Below are 14,284 nucleotides of genomic sequence, written 5' to 3'. Positions count from 1 at the left end.
AACAGTGTAGCCTCCTCTTGGAAAATGCTTCCAGTGGGCTAATTAGCTCTGGAAAGTGCCAGAACCAGTTAACTCATTCTTACTTTAATTAATCCAGAGGTATCCACACTATTTCCACTGTAAACTGGAGTACTGTGGTGTGCATCAGCATACCAGTAGTATGTGCTAAGATTTATGGACAGAGGTTCATGGGAACCTGCATCTTTAGGCATGGACACAGGGAGGCTACAGTAACACAGGCAGGACTTTGCTGTGGGCAAGCTTGTACTTGTGCTAGGTTAATCTGGATGTTTATATCCAGCTGTTGAAGGTAGCTGTGAGATAAAGATGTTACCCTCATTCTCTGAGAGTAATGATGCTGATTAAATTTTTCCTTTCCTTGTATTCCACCAGTGTTCAGGAGAGGTTTTAAGTTATGCCATATTTCTTCTCCCAACATTACTACTTACTGTATATTCATGATGCAAAAGCACACTTCCCAGGCTGTATGTACCAGTGCATCTTGTGTAGTAGCTAGAACAAGAAATGGGCAACTAAGACCTGGGTTTATTCAGGATCTTCCCCCAAAATTTTATACTTTTGGTTACCTTGCTAACCTCTCAGTTGACCTGTCTGCATGCTGAATATATTCTTTACTGATCTCATAAGGCTATTGTGGAGCAAATGGTTTCAAACATCAATCTCTAGAAGAAGGGTGATATGTAAGAAGCGTATTCAGATTCTTCAGCAAGCTGATAGCTCTTTCAGTATTGTGGATTCAGCTTTTCAGTGTTATGAACAGATCTGGAGTGAAAATGTTAGGTTAACTTCCAGTGTCCGTTTGCTGCCAAGTTTTCCAAAATGAGTGTTTTGCCAGCTCCTAGAAATAGAAAATCTCATCAAACTTTCTATCTGGAAGAATGTATATAAATTGAGCACAAATATATATAGTCATAGTATAAAGCTAGCACATTGAATAAATACAGTGTTTAATATGCAACAAGCATACGTCATGTTAGGTGAATTTGAAAAGGATTACATTGTTCATAGATTGTAAATCAGGGTATTTCATCCTACTGATGAAGTGGTAGGGATAGAAGCACAAAAATATGTGGCATGATGGAATGGTCTGCCTGAAGTTTCTAGTCTGATCCAGGAGAGGTGGTTGGATAGCATTAGTAAGAAGAATGAAATTTTATCAAACAGTGCCAGCTGATTTATATCTGGACTTAAAATGTAAATAGAGTGTTTCAGTCAGGAACAAACTTGCACTGTCCCTCTCTGAATCAATTCCTTTGCTGCTTAATGCTGAGGTTGATGCAGAAGGTTCTTGAGTAGGGTAGAGCTTTCATTATCATAAATGCATGTGATGTTTATAGTAATGAAGGATAGAGGATGACAACATTTGAGTGGTACGTGGCTTGTGAAAAGAGAGCTTTAATTGCTGGCACAAGCACAAAAATAATGGGAAAAGCAGATTACTTATTTGGCAGCAATTTTCTTTGGCAACTTTCACATGTATAGTTACTGCCTTCATGATGGGGCTCTTGTTGGTTCCTGCAGTACAGCTGCAGTCCTGTTGCTGTGCAAGACTACATTGTTAGATCAAAGATGTGGTACTATGACTTCCCAGTAGCATCCATAAGGAAAAGGCAAACAATGAGCAGGCTGAACCTTTTCTTTGTACAGGCAACAGGGGATAAAGGTCACTTCTGCACTATGCCACTAACACAAACATATTTTTTTCCTTATCCTCTATCTGGCATTTTGAAAGAACCGGCTCTCTGGTCTCAATCTAGTTTCTAGTAAGCAGTTTTTCAGTATTCCGATTGTTTTCTTTATGTAAAAAGCAAAGGACAAAATGGGCATGAGAGAGCTACTGTTCCACGGTTAAACGTTTCCTTCAACTGACCAGGTGATTGTGGAGAGTTACATTGCCACTGTCCAGTGGATGCATTGACAGCCTGAAAGTTGAATCTTATCTGACACCCTTTCCCAAAGAATAGTGGTGAAAGAGAAGTGAAGTATAAAGTTTTCCAAGTCCTGTTTTAAAAGTGTTGTTTATGTAATATTAGTGAATTAATATTTGATTTACCTTGACATTGTGTTTTCTTGTAAAACTGACACTTAGCTTTAGAATGATTGTAGCAAATATAAGAATGCTGCCACCTCAGGACAGAAATGTGTGTGAATTTAACTACAGATATTGAATTTAAATCTCATTAATAGATGTCAGCATTCTTACCCAACTTTGTACAATTCAATCTGTAGTTTTAATTCAATTTTGGAAAATACTGAAAAGAATTTCTACTGCACTAGAGATTAGATTAACCTTATTGAACAGGGGTGTCTAAAATGTATGTTGTGGGAAATAATTTTAACTTCATGTGACAATAGGTGAGATACGGTTAAATATTTTCATTTGCAGACCTGTGGACTCCTTAAAGGTTTCTTACTTGATGATCTTTTAAAATGCCTGGTGCATGAATACATTTGAATACTTGCTGGTTTTTAATTTTTTTTTTTGTAAATATTTTACCAGCCCTTTTCACTGGGTGTCTATATGTAGGCTGAAAAACTACATCCAAAAATGTGCTAGAGCAGGACCTACCCTATAACCTCCCAAGCAAGAAATAGTAGCACCTAGAAATTTTGTTGTTGTTAAATGGTTAAAGGTCATTCTACATGTCCTACTTTTCACATTAAGTATGTTTCCTTACTCTTTAAGCCAGCGTAAAGGTTGAAGCTGTGACTGTGGTGCCAAATATATCAAACCATATATTTTTTAAATCCTGCCTCTTCCTAATGCACTGTTTTTTAAAATTCAACTATTTACTGATAATTCTGCTAATGTGATGCATTTCACTTGCTTTTTAAACAGATTTTCACCCAAACATTTTTCATGTGCTTAAAATTTTGCTCCTTCTTTTGGTTGCATCTAAAAATTAGTCAGCTATGTATTGATACCTTAAAGAGTATGTGGCACACTGGGTGAGCGAAGCACCATGTGGAACTAACTAATATATTAAAATGAAAATTAGACTTTGACATGTTAAAGAAATAAATATGACGTTAATATATGAGAGAGAGATTTATATGTGGTCGTGTATCCTTATGGAGTGATATACTGGAATCTTCTTCACGAAGTTTTACAATATACAGCATTGACTTCAGCACTTACATCTTTTGTCTATAATTAAAGTGTAATAATGTAAATGGTAACCTGAAAATTAAGTTAAATTTTACAGTTGAAGAGCACACGGTGATCTATGTAAAAAAAAAAAAAAAAAAACAAAAAAAAAAAAAAAAAATATATTATCTTCACTTTGTGTATCCTTTTTTTAAAGAGAAAGCACTTTCCTATTAACAACTAGCATGTGAATGAATCTTAGATTCTCATGTTTGTAATGGTCTGTAGATGAAGTGAAATTTATCTTTAACCTATATGTTAATGGATAATCTGATTATAAAAATGTTGAATTAAAGCACCTTATTATGCTGCTTACATTTGCTTGTAATTGCACCTTTTGTTATCTGCATCTTTTTCTTCTTGAACATTCTTGTGTGATAATATTGTTCTCTGCAGGTCTGAGTGGATAATTAGCCAACTACAGCATCATTAAACTTTATATAGTTTATATTTCAATATGACTGACATTGTATTGTGAGTTCAGTGCTTCAAAAATAAATGCTACTTCCACTTGTCTATTTTGATTTTTATTTCACTTTAAAATTAAAAGCAATCAAAGCTGTGAGAACAGGAGAGAAAGAAAAAACATCTGTTCATCTGAGCTATACAATTTAATTTTTTCTTTTAAAATTACCTATAAATTAGCTTCCCCTTTGAAGCATTCCTTTAGCCCTGACCTTTGCTTAGCATTGGTTTACTTCCGCCTTGTTGTTTGACACGATCATGGATCGCAATCCTACAAGACGGTGTGCATCTGCTTAGCATGAGCAGTCTAATTGAACTCTGTGAGACTGCTCATGTGCTTAAGATTAAACGAGGCAAGAGAAAAATCAATGAAAATATATAGATCCCTGAAAATATTATAAAAACTATGATTTTAACTCAGAAATTTCAATCCCATATGAGGATTTTTACAGACCAGTCTACTGAGATTTTTTTTGCATACCTAATTTAAAAAAAAAAATCAAGGCAGCAAAATAGAATGGGATTTAATATAAGAAAATAATTTTAATAGTTCTCTTCCTCCAAGCATCCTACCAGAGAAGGTAGTAAACCCTGCCACCACTGTAGCCACTAAGTTGTTTGGTTTTTTTTTTTCACCAACTGCATAGGTGGGCTAGAGTTAGACAAGCTTTCAAATGCAAGCTTCAAAAGCTCCTAAAGAAAATGTCTTCCATTCAAAAGCTTGTCTATGTCTAACTCTAGCCCATCTATGCAGTTGGTCCAATAAAAGATACCACCCAAAGAAATCCTTGCCCTCTGCATAATTCCTGGACCATCACAGCTATATCCTTCTAACACTACCTTAAAATTTATGCATGTTCTTAATCTTTCCAGGATTAAGATGGTTGGTACCAAATCAAGGCTCTTTCTTTAGTGCTTTAAGACTGTTATTTATTTAGATTTTAAAGCAATCCTCCCTTATTCAAAAGGGAACTTCACCAGAACTTGAACATGGTATCTTTGCATATGATGGATAAATACTTTGCAAGTTCTTTATGCTGCTCTAAACTTTAGGACATTGATGTGGAACTTCGGCACCTCTACTGCTTGAAGACCCTGTATCTGAAGTTCATCCATATGTTCTCTTCCCTCCAGCTGAGAGATATATTATTATTATTATTACAAATGAGAAACGGGGGAAGGCAAGCACTTGTTTTCAGAGTCTGAAGTCGATCCAGTCAAGTACCACATCTGCAGTGGAGTTCAGGCCAAATTCTGCTGACCAATGAAGCTGCCCAGGGAGGAAAATGTCTCATTGTGCCCCTGAGACTCCCAGAAGTCTATTTCTCTGTGGCTTCTCTTATTAATCATCAAGGAAGAGGTAAACTGCAATATCTAGTTTTTTAAAAGGTGCAGCAGCCATCGAGTTAGTGAAAACCCTTGGGTATGGAGAGACCAAATGAGACGACCTTATACCAATATTGGTCCTGTCCCACTAGGAAAAAGACACTGTTTGTACATGGGCCTTATGGACAAAATGTGTAAGTTAAGACATATGAGCCAATCCCCTCACTTTAGAGAGAGAATTAATATTGCTTCATTTATCTCCTTGAACTTAAGAAGTAAACAAGCTGATGTTTCTTAGGTCCAAACTTGGTCACAACCTCGCCTACCTTTTTGGAACGGGGAGATAACTGCTATAACACCTATCTGTGATATGAAGGAACCTTTTGCTATTGGCCCCCTGCTGACAGAGAAGACCTGATGGAGCATTTTCTCATAGGAAGAGTCCTGAGAGGTGGATTTAGTTTCTGTAATAAAATGAATTTGACAGTACAGCTTCTTGTTATTATTACCTTAAGGGTCAAACAATCCAAAACCATTCTGGTCCAAGCATGGATTTGATGGGCCAGGATATAGTGCACCAATTACATATAATACGTATGTTTCTATCATATTACATAGACCAAAATGATTCTTTAGAAGTGGTTCTCAACCAGGGCACCATGGTACCCTGGGGTGCTGTGAGATCCTTTTAAGGGTGCCATGCAATATTAGCACTTAGGTGTATGTATAAACACCTCCAAATGATTCATAAAATAAAACCCAAAGATTTTAAATAGGAAGTCAAAGTGGCAAAAACATTCTGACCAACTGTGGTCTTTCTGAATTCTCTGAAACACAAGAATTGCTCTTATTTTTCCATAGTCAAAAAAATGAGTGATAACAAAGAGCTGGCATTTTCTAAGGAGTTTCTTGAATGAGTCTAAAAAGACTGAGAACCAGTCTCAGGAAAATAAAGCTAACCTAACCATCCAGAGATAGTATTGGGCCAAAGAATCTTAGTTTTGATCCGTGCTAGACCTTAAACCTCACAAGGCAGTACTGAGTGATAAATGCCACAGGGCTCTGGGCTGGAAAAAATAGACACCTGCCTCAAATATAATGCAGTGATGGTGTCAAGTTGGATGCGTAAGGTAGCAAGGGGCCAGCAGTGCTCCTCTAAGCTGCTGTTGGCACTGAGGTTCCTGCATAGCCTTGGGAACTGAGTTGTTCCATCTTAGAGGTATAGTTTCCATTTCTTACCCTCAGCCATCCTCATGGATTCCCATTCAGCCAGTTCTGTGGAAGGTAAAGTTGCTAATGGGTTGTGGGGTGTTGTCTGCTGAACTTTAACAGAGCCCACACTGAAATGTGAGTGCTTGGAGTTTAGAGGAGACAGTATAGCCATGTCTGGCTCTCTACAAGCTGCTGTGAGGTCCCTGTAGTAACATGTCTTGGAACTCGATGGTCTGGTTCCTCCTTTTCCATGTGCTTTGAAATCTTGGAGTTGTGAGGAGGGTGGCAGGGTGTGTATGGCAGGGGAGGGGAAAATCTTCCCTTAGGACAAGATTGATGAAGTAACAACTAGTAGAGTCAAAGGCCTTTGGGCAGGAGCAGTGCTGGCTGATAAACAGTGCTGGGTGGAGCTCTTTGCATTTTCGTCTGACACCAATCAGAAAGATCTATGGAGAAGGAATATTCTTAACTTGATCTTCCTCTGTTTCAAAGTCAGAGCCACAAGTGAACAACAAATATTTATTAGGAATGCGTGCGACTCACCCAGAAAACAGAAGCATTGAGTTAGTATCTAATGCCAAAATAAGTCTTGTGCAGGAAAAGCAGTTTCAAAAATTGAGAAATCCTGGAGGTGGCATCCAGAGAAACCTCAGAATGAGAAAATAAGAGGTAAGGATGACAGGGCCCAGAAGTGAGGCAACAAGTCCAAAATGCTGGCATCTCAGGGCACAGGAGAAAAACTGTTGGGGGCCAAATGTGCATCAATCCAGTCTTAAAATCCACCCCAACCTTCCTGCCTTCAAAACAATGAGAGAATAATAAAAAGAAAATAAATAGAGTAAGGAAATGAAACAATGGTTTCAAGTAATGTAGCCTGATAACTGACAGATAACAGACTCCATTTCAGCCAGGAAATTAGGAGAAGGAAGTATACACAACTCCTTTTTCTTTCCACTTAGCCCTAGGAATATACACCATAGGGCCTGCTCAGGTAAGAAGGTTAACAAATCCATAGCGCAAATAGGGAAATTGGCAATTTTTTGAAGAAGAATCATGAAATATTGTGTGTGCTTCAGGGATGCTGTATTTTTTAAATATATAAAATAAAGGTGCAACTTATTCTGCACAATTGAGGTTTTTGATATGCATTTTTCAGATATGGGGAAGGCAATACATAGGACATTTCAAACACGGAATAACCTTTTATTCTTAATAGCACCACCTAATTTGCTTTCAGTTTCCTTATCAATTGAGAACATATGGGGGGGGGGGGGGGGATGATACATAAATAACGTGTTTATAAAGGTCTTTGGTGCCCATTTTTTAGAAGATTGTCCCAAGTTAAAAAATGCATACACACATTGCATGAAAAGGATAGAGAGAATCAGCCTCCCATGTCAACTCCACTTCTGAGTATACTGAAGCAGCACTGCCTAGAAAGCAGGACACGAGACAGCCTCAGGAGACCGGTCAGCTAGTGTCAAAGCTCCTCCATTTGTTTATACAGTAGCTGGCTAAGGATCTGTTCCCTATGTTGCATATCTAGCTCTTCTACAAGTCTGCTGTGACATGATGGGCAAATCACTTTTCCTCTGTTTCTCTCAGTCTGATTACAGTATTTAGACTGGGGGAAGGGACTAACTCTGGAGATGTCAATGTGACAGTGCAGTGCTGGGTAAGGATACACTGCTGGTGTGGTGTTCCAACCAAACCAATAGATCCTGCTTTCCAGGTGAACTAGCCATACTAATTCACATTCTTATTTTCAGTACACAACCTAGTTCATTCCAACTTGCATCTCACCTCTGTACTGTACTGTGCCGTGCTGACCTACTTCTGCTGTTTATACATTTCCTGAACAATTGCGCTTAGTGGCTATATTGCACTGCCATAATGTATTGTGTTGTTCTGTACACACTGCCATAGCATTCATTCATTTACAACACACTTACAAATTTCCATACTAGCTCAGACCAAAGGTCCATCTAGCCCAGTTACTGCTGTCTGACAATGACAAGGCATCCAGCAACCCTTTTGCAACCCGTTATGAATGTCTGAGTTAGTTCCAGGGAATGATTACAAAATGTTTAAATGGTCATCTGGGTGTGGAAGCTTTCTGCTTCTTGTATTTGCCTCATTATATTTACTTTTTTGGTGAGGTGGAGACAATAAAGTTAACTTTTAATTTTTAATCGTTTCTCCCTCTTTAGAAGAGAAAGAAACTTCAGTTTTTTAAAGAGGAAATTGCTAAGCTTTTCTAGAACAAACCAATAACTAATAAAGTTGTTTAAATCTGTAACAGAAGACAACAATTGTCTTTAGGTTACTGAAGATTTTATTTTTTATGTTTGAAACAAATCTGAAACTGATTAACATTTAATGGTAAAACTAGGCATGTTTTGTTGCTTTTAAGTAGTGGCTATTTTTACCCAAAATTTCAACTCTTTTTTATGAATATTATATATTTTTTATAAATATTATAAATTTAATTAAAACTTTTGCTGTGCATTAAAGTCCCCATCTTTCTGTAAAGCTTAGCTTAGAGAACAGTGCAATATTCCATATTCTAGTGCAATATTCCATTATCCATTGGCAAATTTTGGTGACAGTTTCTTCACAGGCTGCAGTTCTGGAGACGTATTCTTATATTATCCAGCAAGATGGGTTCATAAAAGACATCAAAATAGCACAATCATTAGACACCTCTGTTCCACAGTACTTATTTGCATTCTTTTCACACAGCAGCTCATTAACAGATTACGATTACTGTGCCTGGCTTTTCAGCTTGCTCTGTATTTTGATTGTTGAACGGGATGAAGCAGAATTTCCAGCTGACAAATGGATCTAAAGACCACGTCCTCTCTGTCAGCTTAATGTCATGACACCTAAACCAGTATGTTGTTGCAATAAGAAAACTGTTAATAAAGTACAACCAAGGAACATTCATTTCCATGTAAGCTGGAATCTGAGCCCCAAGCAACAAGATGATCACTTGAAGGAGGACAAAAGGTGCCCAAGTACCAAGAAAGCAGATGAGAAGTCTTGTCAACAGTTGTTTCTTGCAACCAGTGTGATTGTAATCAGACATATATGAAAAGAGCAGAACAGCATTATTTTTAAAAGAAATCATCCTGACTGATCGCACCATAGCTATAACTTCTGACCACCAAGTCACAAAAACCATGCATATGACGAACAGCATGGCTAACGATATCCAGTAACTCTGATCACTGCTATATAAAGGACACTGGTAGACAAAAAAGTTATTTTGTGTTCTGAATTCTGCATAGATAGTTGGAACTTGAAGAATATAAAAAAATCCTGAAATCCATATAAAAACTACAGCAAGTATATAAAATAACCTTTGACTTATGTTGGGAGGCTGAGAGGTTTGATTTATAGTCATGTAATAATCTAGACCAGCCACAAGATAAATTGGGTAATACAAGACACCATAGGTAAAAGAAATTATCTGCGTGAATAAACAAATGTGATACTTAGTAAATCTAACACCCCAAAGTGCAAAGTCCTTAAAATAGGAAATGAATGCTATATTCATCAGAAGTGTGAAGTCTATGAGAGCCAGCGAAATGCAGAAATATCCCATAAAACTCTCTTTTATATTCTGTCTTCTAACTCGCAGCATGAAGAGATCGAGGGAGACTTTTCCAAGCATAATCAGGAGCAGCATACAGCTAGCTTCAAGAGGCGGGTTGACTCGGCTGTAGTGGTAGTGAAGGGAACAATTTTCACAGGGCAGGGCAGCCATTCTTCAAGGATAAGAGCCAGCAAAATAGAACTTACAGGGCACGGTGGTTCACACCTGAAAAGAGGGAAGGAGAATCTTAGAGTATAAGGATTCCTGTTGTAACTCTGCCAATCATAACTTAACGAACAGTCGCAGAGCTAGCACATTCTTGAGAATTCAGTCAAGTCTCTGTTTAGGGCAAAACACTGAAATACCATTTACAGCCACCATTTATAGCAAATTCCTATAGCCTCTGAATACATGTTCTTAGACTTGGAGTTAAGGAATTACTGTAAACTTAAATAATGTTTGTTTGTTTCCATTTTTATTTAGTGATTTTATACGCTAATAACTTAAGATGCGTCAGAATGAAGTTTGGTGTCCATTTGGACTTCTATTTACAATTTGTTTCCATGTGTTAATTCTAATGCAAACTCAGCCTAGGATGGCTTTTTCAGTTGCTCAGCTTGGTAGCTGACCATATAATTTGCATGTCTAGAAGAAAATGTGAAAATTGAAGGGCTCCTTCACTTTGTCTTGTTTGTTATGAACTGTCCCAACCTGGGTGCCTGTATAAATGAATGGGACCAAATGCATTAGACTATGACTTGACTTTAAATAAAGCTACCTATAGTTAACAATCAACATTTTGCTTTTTAAGAAAAAGTAGATTTCTCCCCTCACCCCACCCTCTTGTGAAGAACCTCTCCAATTCCACAGGATGACACTTGGTAGGTAAATTTTTGTTTTGCTTTTCCCTGAGAGAAAAATAGGGGGAGGTTGCTTGAAACCCAATAGCAATCTTATTTTCCATCTTTTTTCTAAAAGCGGCTTTTGATTTGAAAGCAGCCCTGCAGGTGACATCAATCTAAACTGGAGCTCCGTTTTAGGCATTTGAATAATCTGAGTTCTGTCCTTTAATGATATCTGTAACACAGCCTCCTCAAATGCCCATATAATTTAAACTAAAAAAACCTTGTATGTTAGGTACTTTTGAAGAGTTTTGGAGTGATGAGCATTAGTGGTAACTGTCGCACACTGTTGTCAGAGTTCACTACTGATGAGAAAGAAGAGCTATGCTCTTTCAAACGTCTCTCAATTTCTGTCTCTGGGAACTGGAAGTTAAATGCTGCCTCTAAGCTAGAGGTCCCTATTGTCCACAGATACCCCAGTAGACAGTAACCAGTTTGAAAAAGGGAACTTTCATGAATTACCAAAATCTGAGTCAGTAAAAGTGGGTTTATTCATATGTTGAGATTCATTTCAACTCCGCTGATCAACAGATCAACAGAGTTTTTACTGGACCTTTAGTCCAGCTACATTCAGTAAAACCACTCGCTTGAGTAAGGAAAGCAGAACTTGGCCCTTAATATCAGTAGTTCTTTCTTCTTAATGAATTTCTATAGTATCACTTCCATAACTAATTGGACGTTAAATATTTCTTTATCAGTCTTTCTATAACAAAGCTAACACTATTTGCTCAATGGGGTTTTGTTCTATTGTCTCCAATTAATCCAGCCACATTTTCCTTCATCTTTTGTAGAATCCTCATATATTTTTGTCCAGTTATGATAATATGTGTTGTTACAACTTAATGCTGAAATGCCAACTTGTAAAAGGCCGTACTAAGAGATGTCATAAGTATTCAAGAAACTCCTGCTTCTTTTGCAGTTTAAGGGAGAGGGAAAATGTGGTTTATTGCTCCAGTGAGGCAGAGCTACAGCTTTGCATTTTCCCAACAGTAAGAACCTTTGTTGTCTGCTATACTGCAACATATATCAAGTCACATTACATTAAATGATCCAGGACCTAATTCATGGAACATTTTAATTCCGGTGCTTCACCCTTTTCTCTCACCTGCCTTACTGTCCCATTCCTTTTCTCAGAGGTTTTATTTTTGTTCTCATTTTTTCAACTGCTACACAATAAATTATTTTGACATTCCTTCCTTTTTTGGCCTTTTTTAAGTGTATTGCCCAAGCAGACTTGCAAAAGAAAGTAAAAAAGTTTTTACATGCCAAGGCTTGAATAGTGAGGGTTCTGAGGGTTTTTTCTGCAGTATTATTACCACCTGAAGCAATCTGAGACCTGTATTCCTTCATTCTGCTTTAGATACTGGTGATACTTTGGTCCCTGGGTGTAGAAGGAGAAAACCCCATAACTCAAGTCAGAGCAGGAGGAACTTCCCGCGTTGTTTTTTTTGGTCAGGACTTGTTTGTATTTAAATTTGCATCCACAGCCTGCAACTAATATGCATAAATGGAGAGAATCTGTGGACTGCTGTACTTGAGAGCCTGTTCTCTGTAGGTAAAGAAGACATAGTAGGCAGAAATACTTGGGATTATCTTCTGATCCAAGATGTTTCCACCATCTCTTGTGAAAGGAAGAGTTATACAATCATCTGAGCCTGGCATTTCAATATCCATCTGCACTAGCTAAGAGATTTATTTGGGTGCACTAGACATTGCTTTATAGAAGGTTTAAAAGTAATTGTCTAGATGAAAATACACTGTCAACTTTCAAACACATTTAGTCTAGTGGGCTGAGACACAACTTTTTTGGCTCCACGAACTGGTAAAAGCTTTCAAATACAGATGTGAAGAAATGGCTGGACTTAGCAAATGGCCCTGACTTTGTGAAGGCTGCACCTGTACATGTTATTTACCTGTAAAACTTATGTCACTGGAATATACAAGCGAGTGATAGCATTTCAGAATTGCCCACACCTGGAGAGAAGGCTGGGTCTCAATTTAAAAAAAAAGTCTTAGAATAAAATGTCCAGTCAAAAGTGCCTAAACTTACGCAGTAAAACCACATGTAAGCACCTGAATAATTAGCGTGGCTTCCAGAAGTATTTATTATCCAAAAATCCCATTGCCATCACAGATAAGTGTCAGTAGTGTTTAGCTAGAAGGGCAACATATTTGTTCTTGTTTTTAAAACTGCAATTTCACCCCTATCTTTCCCTGCTTCCTCCTTCTCTCTGATCAAAAACTTGTATCCAGGCAGTTGGCAAGTGCTGTTCCATAGTTTTCCTCTGTAGCTCCCATTATCTAAGAAAAGGAATCCTAAGTACCCTGCCACTTCAACTATCCCATCTCTCTTAATCATAGCTGACATCTCTGACCTCGTCTCCATGCATCTAATTCTGCTTTCAGTTTGACTCAATACTGTGCAGAACGGGCAATCTTTTCAAAAGTGAATATACAGCAGTTCACCTTCTCTAATTGCTGGTTCCCATGTGTGGCTATAGCCAGTGCTGAACCTAGACTTCTGGCAGCCCTGGGGCGAACTTTTAGTATTGGTAGTAGAGTAAGAGCAGAGTATTTAGTAAAGCTGTAGTTCAGCCCCTCTTTGCCAGAGATAATGATAATAGTAATTGGACTTATTGCAAAAGTATCACATCTGTGCTAGCGCTGTCTTTAAATAGTTCGCTCTCAATTGACAACATTGCCAGCCCCGTATATGCACAATATTAAAACTTTTTTTTGCAATTGTAATTTTTTTTCCCCATTTTCAGGCCCCCTTTCTGTCTGGGCCCTGGGCAGCTGCCCGGTTCATGGTGTCCAGGTCTGTCTACAGCAGTGGCCTCCAACCTTTTTAAGGAGGAGATCACCTCTGGCATTTAAAAGCAACCCAAGATCTACTGTGCGTCGCTGCCACCTCCCCCACACCCCAGCAGGTCAGTCTGTGGGGAGGGCGGGCGAGGCAGAGGGAGAAAAAATTATTTGGGAGGCGCACCTCCTGAGCAGGTAAATCCTACCCAGCCGGGGCCCCACTCCACTTACACTTACCCCTGCTCCTGCCTCTGTGGCACTGTCCCTCGCCGCAGGGGCCAGGACCTAGCCCCTGTCCCTGCCCCTCCCCACGGACTGACCTGCTGGGCTGAGGGGCGCACACGGGCACGCAGCCCCCCATCGACTCCAAGATCGACCGTGGATGGAGATCCACTGGTTGGTGACAGCCCGGCTATAGCAAAGGTGTCACATGCAGGGCTCCGAGTTTGGGGGCAGGCAAGCAACACTGGGGCCCAGCAGCCACAGTCCGGGTGCAGACCCTGACGGGACGCGTGTGGGCGCTGGGGGCCACCGGGCGCCGGGGCTGAGTCGGACACCGCCGCCCTGCAGCGTTTCTGAAGGGATGCAAAACACGTGCAATGCAAAACAACACGGCATGAATTTGCCAAGGTGAATTCTCTCACCTGCTAATCCGGGGTTGCGGCACCGCCTCCCCCCGGAGCAGCCGGCGCCCGCATCCCGCGCTCGGCGCAGCCCGACTCGCGCCCGGCGCGGCTGCCTGCCTGCGGGGCTCCTCGGCGCGCCTCTTCCACAGCGCACACGCGCGCACCGCAACCCCCCCGCACA

At 39.4% G+C, this 14,284-nt stretch overlaps 1 protein-coding gene across 2 annotated transcripts; it reads right to left on the bottom strand.

Moving 5' to 3' along the window:
* Positions 1-7,242: 7,242 nt before the first annotated feature.
* Positions 7,243-14,277, bottom strand: GPR160 (G protein-coupled receptor 160). 2 transcript variants are annotated; one of them, XM_006018736.2, is made up of 2 exons: positions 14,122-14,277; positions 7,243-9,995 (listed from the first exon to the last, which is right to left on the bottom strand). In XM_006018736.2, the coding sequence occupies exon 2, from the start codon at positions 9,939-9,941 to the stop codon at positions 8,922-8,924; it is 1,020 nt and encodes a 339-aa protein (XP_006018798.1). In that variant the 5' UTR covers positions 9,942-9,995; positions 14,122-14,277; the 3' UTR covers positions 7,243-8,921. The 2 variants fall into 2 exon arrangements, with proteins under 2 accessions (XP_006018798.1, XP_025053812.1); XM_025198027.1 differs by lacking the exon at positions 14,122-14,277 and adding an exon at positions 13,715-13,748.
* Positions 14,278-14,284: the final 7 nt, after the last annotated feature.

Source organism: Alligator sinensis, unplaced genomic scaffold (genome assembly GCF_000455745.1).
Source record: "Alligator sinensis unplaced genomic scaffold, ASM45574v1 scaffold787_1, whole genome shotgun sequence".
Taxonomy (NCBI): Eukaryota; Metazoa; Chordata; order Crocodylia; family Alligatoridae; genus Alligator; species Alligator sinensis.
The sequence above is the reverse complement of the archived record's forward strand: the minus strand, read 5'-3'. Positions and strand labels throughout refer to the sequence as shown.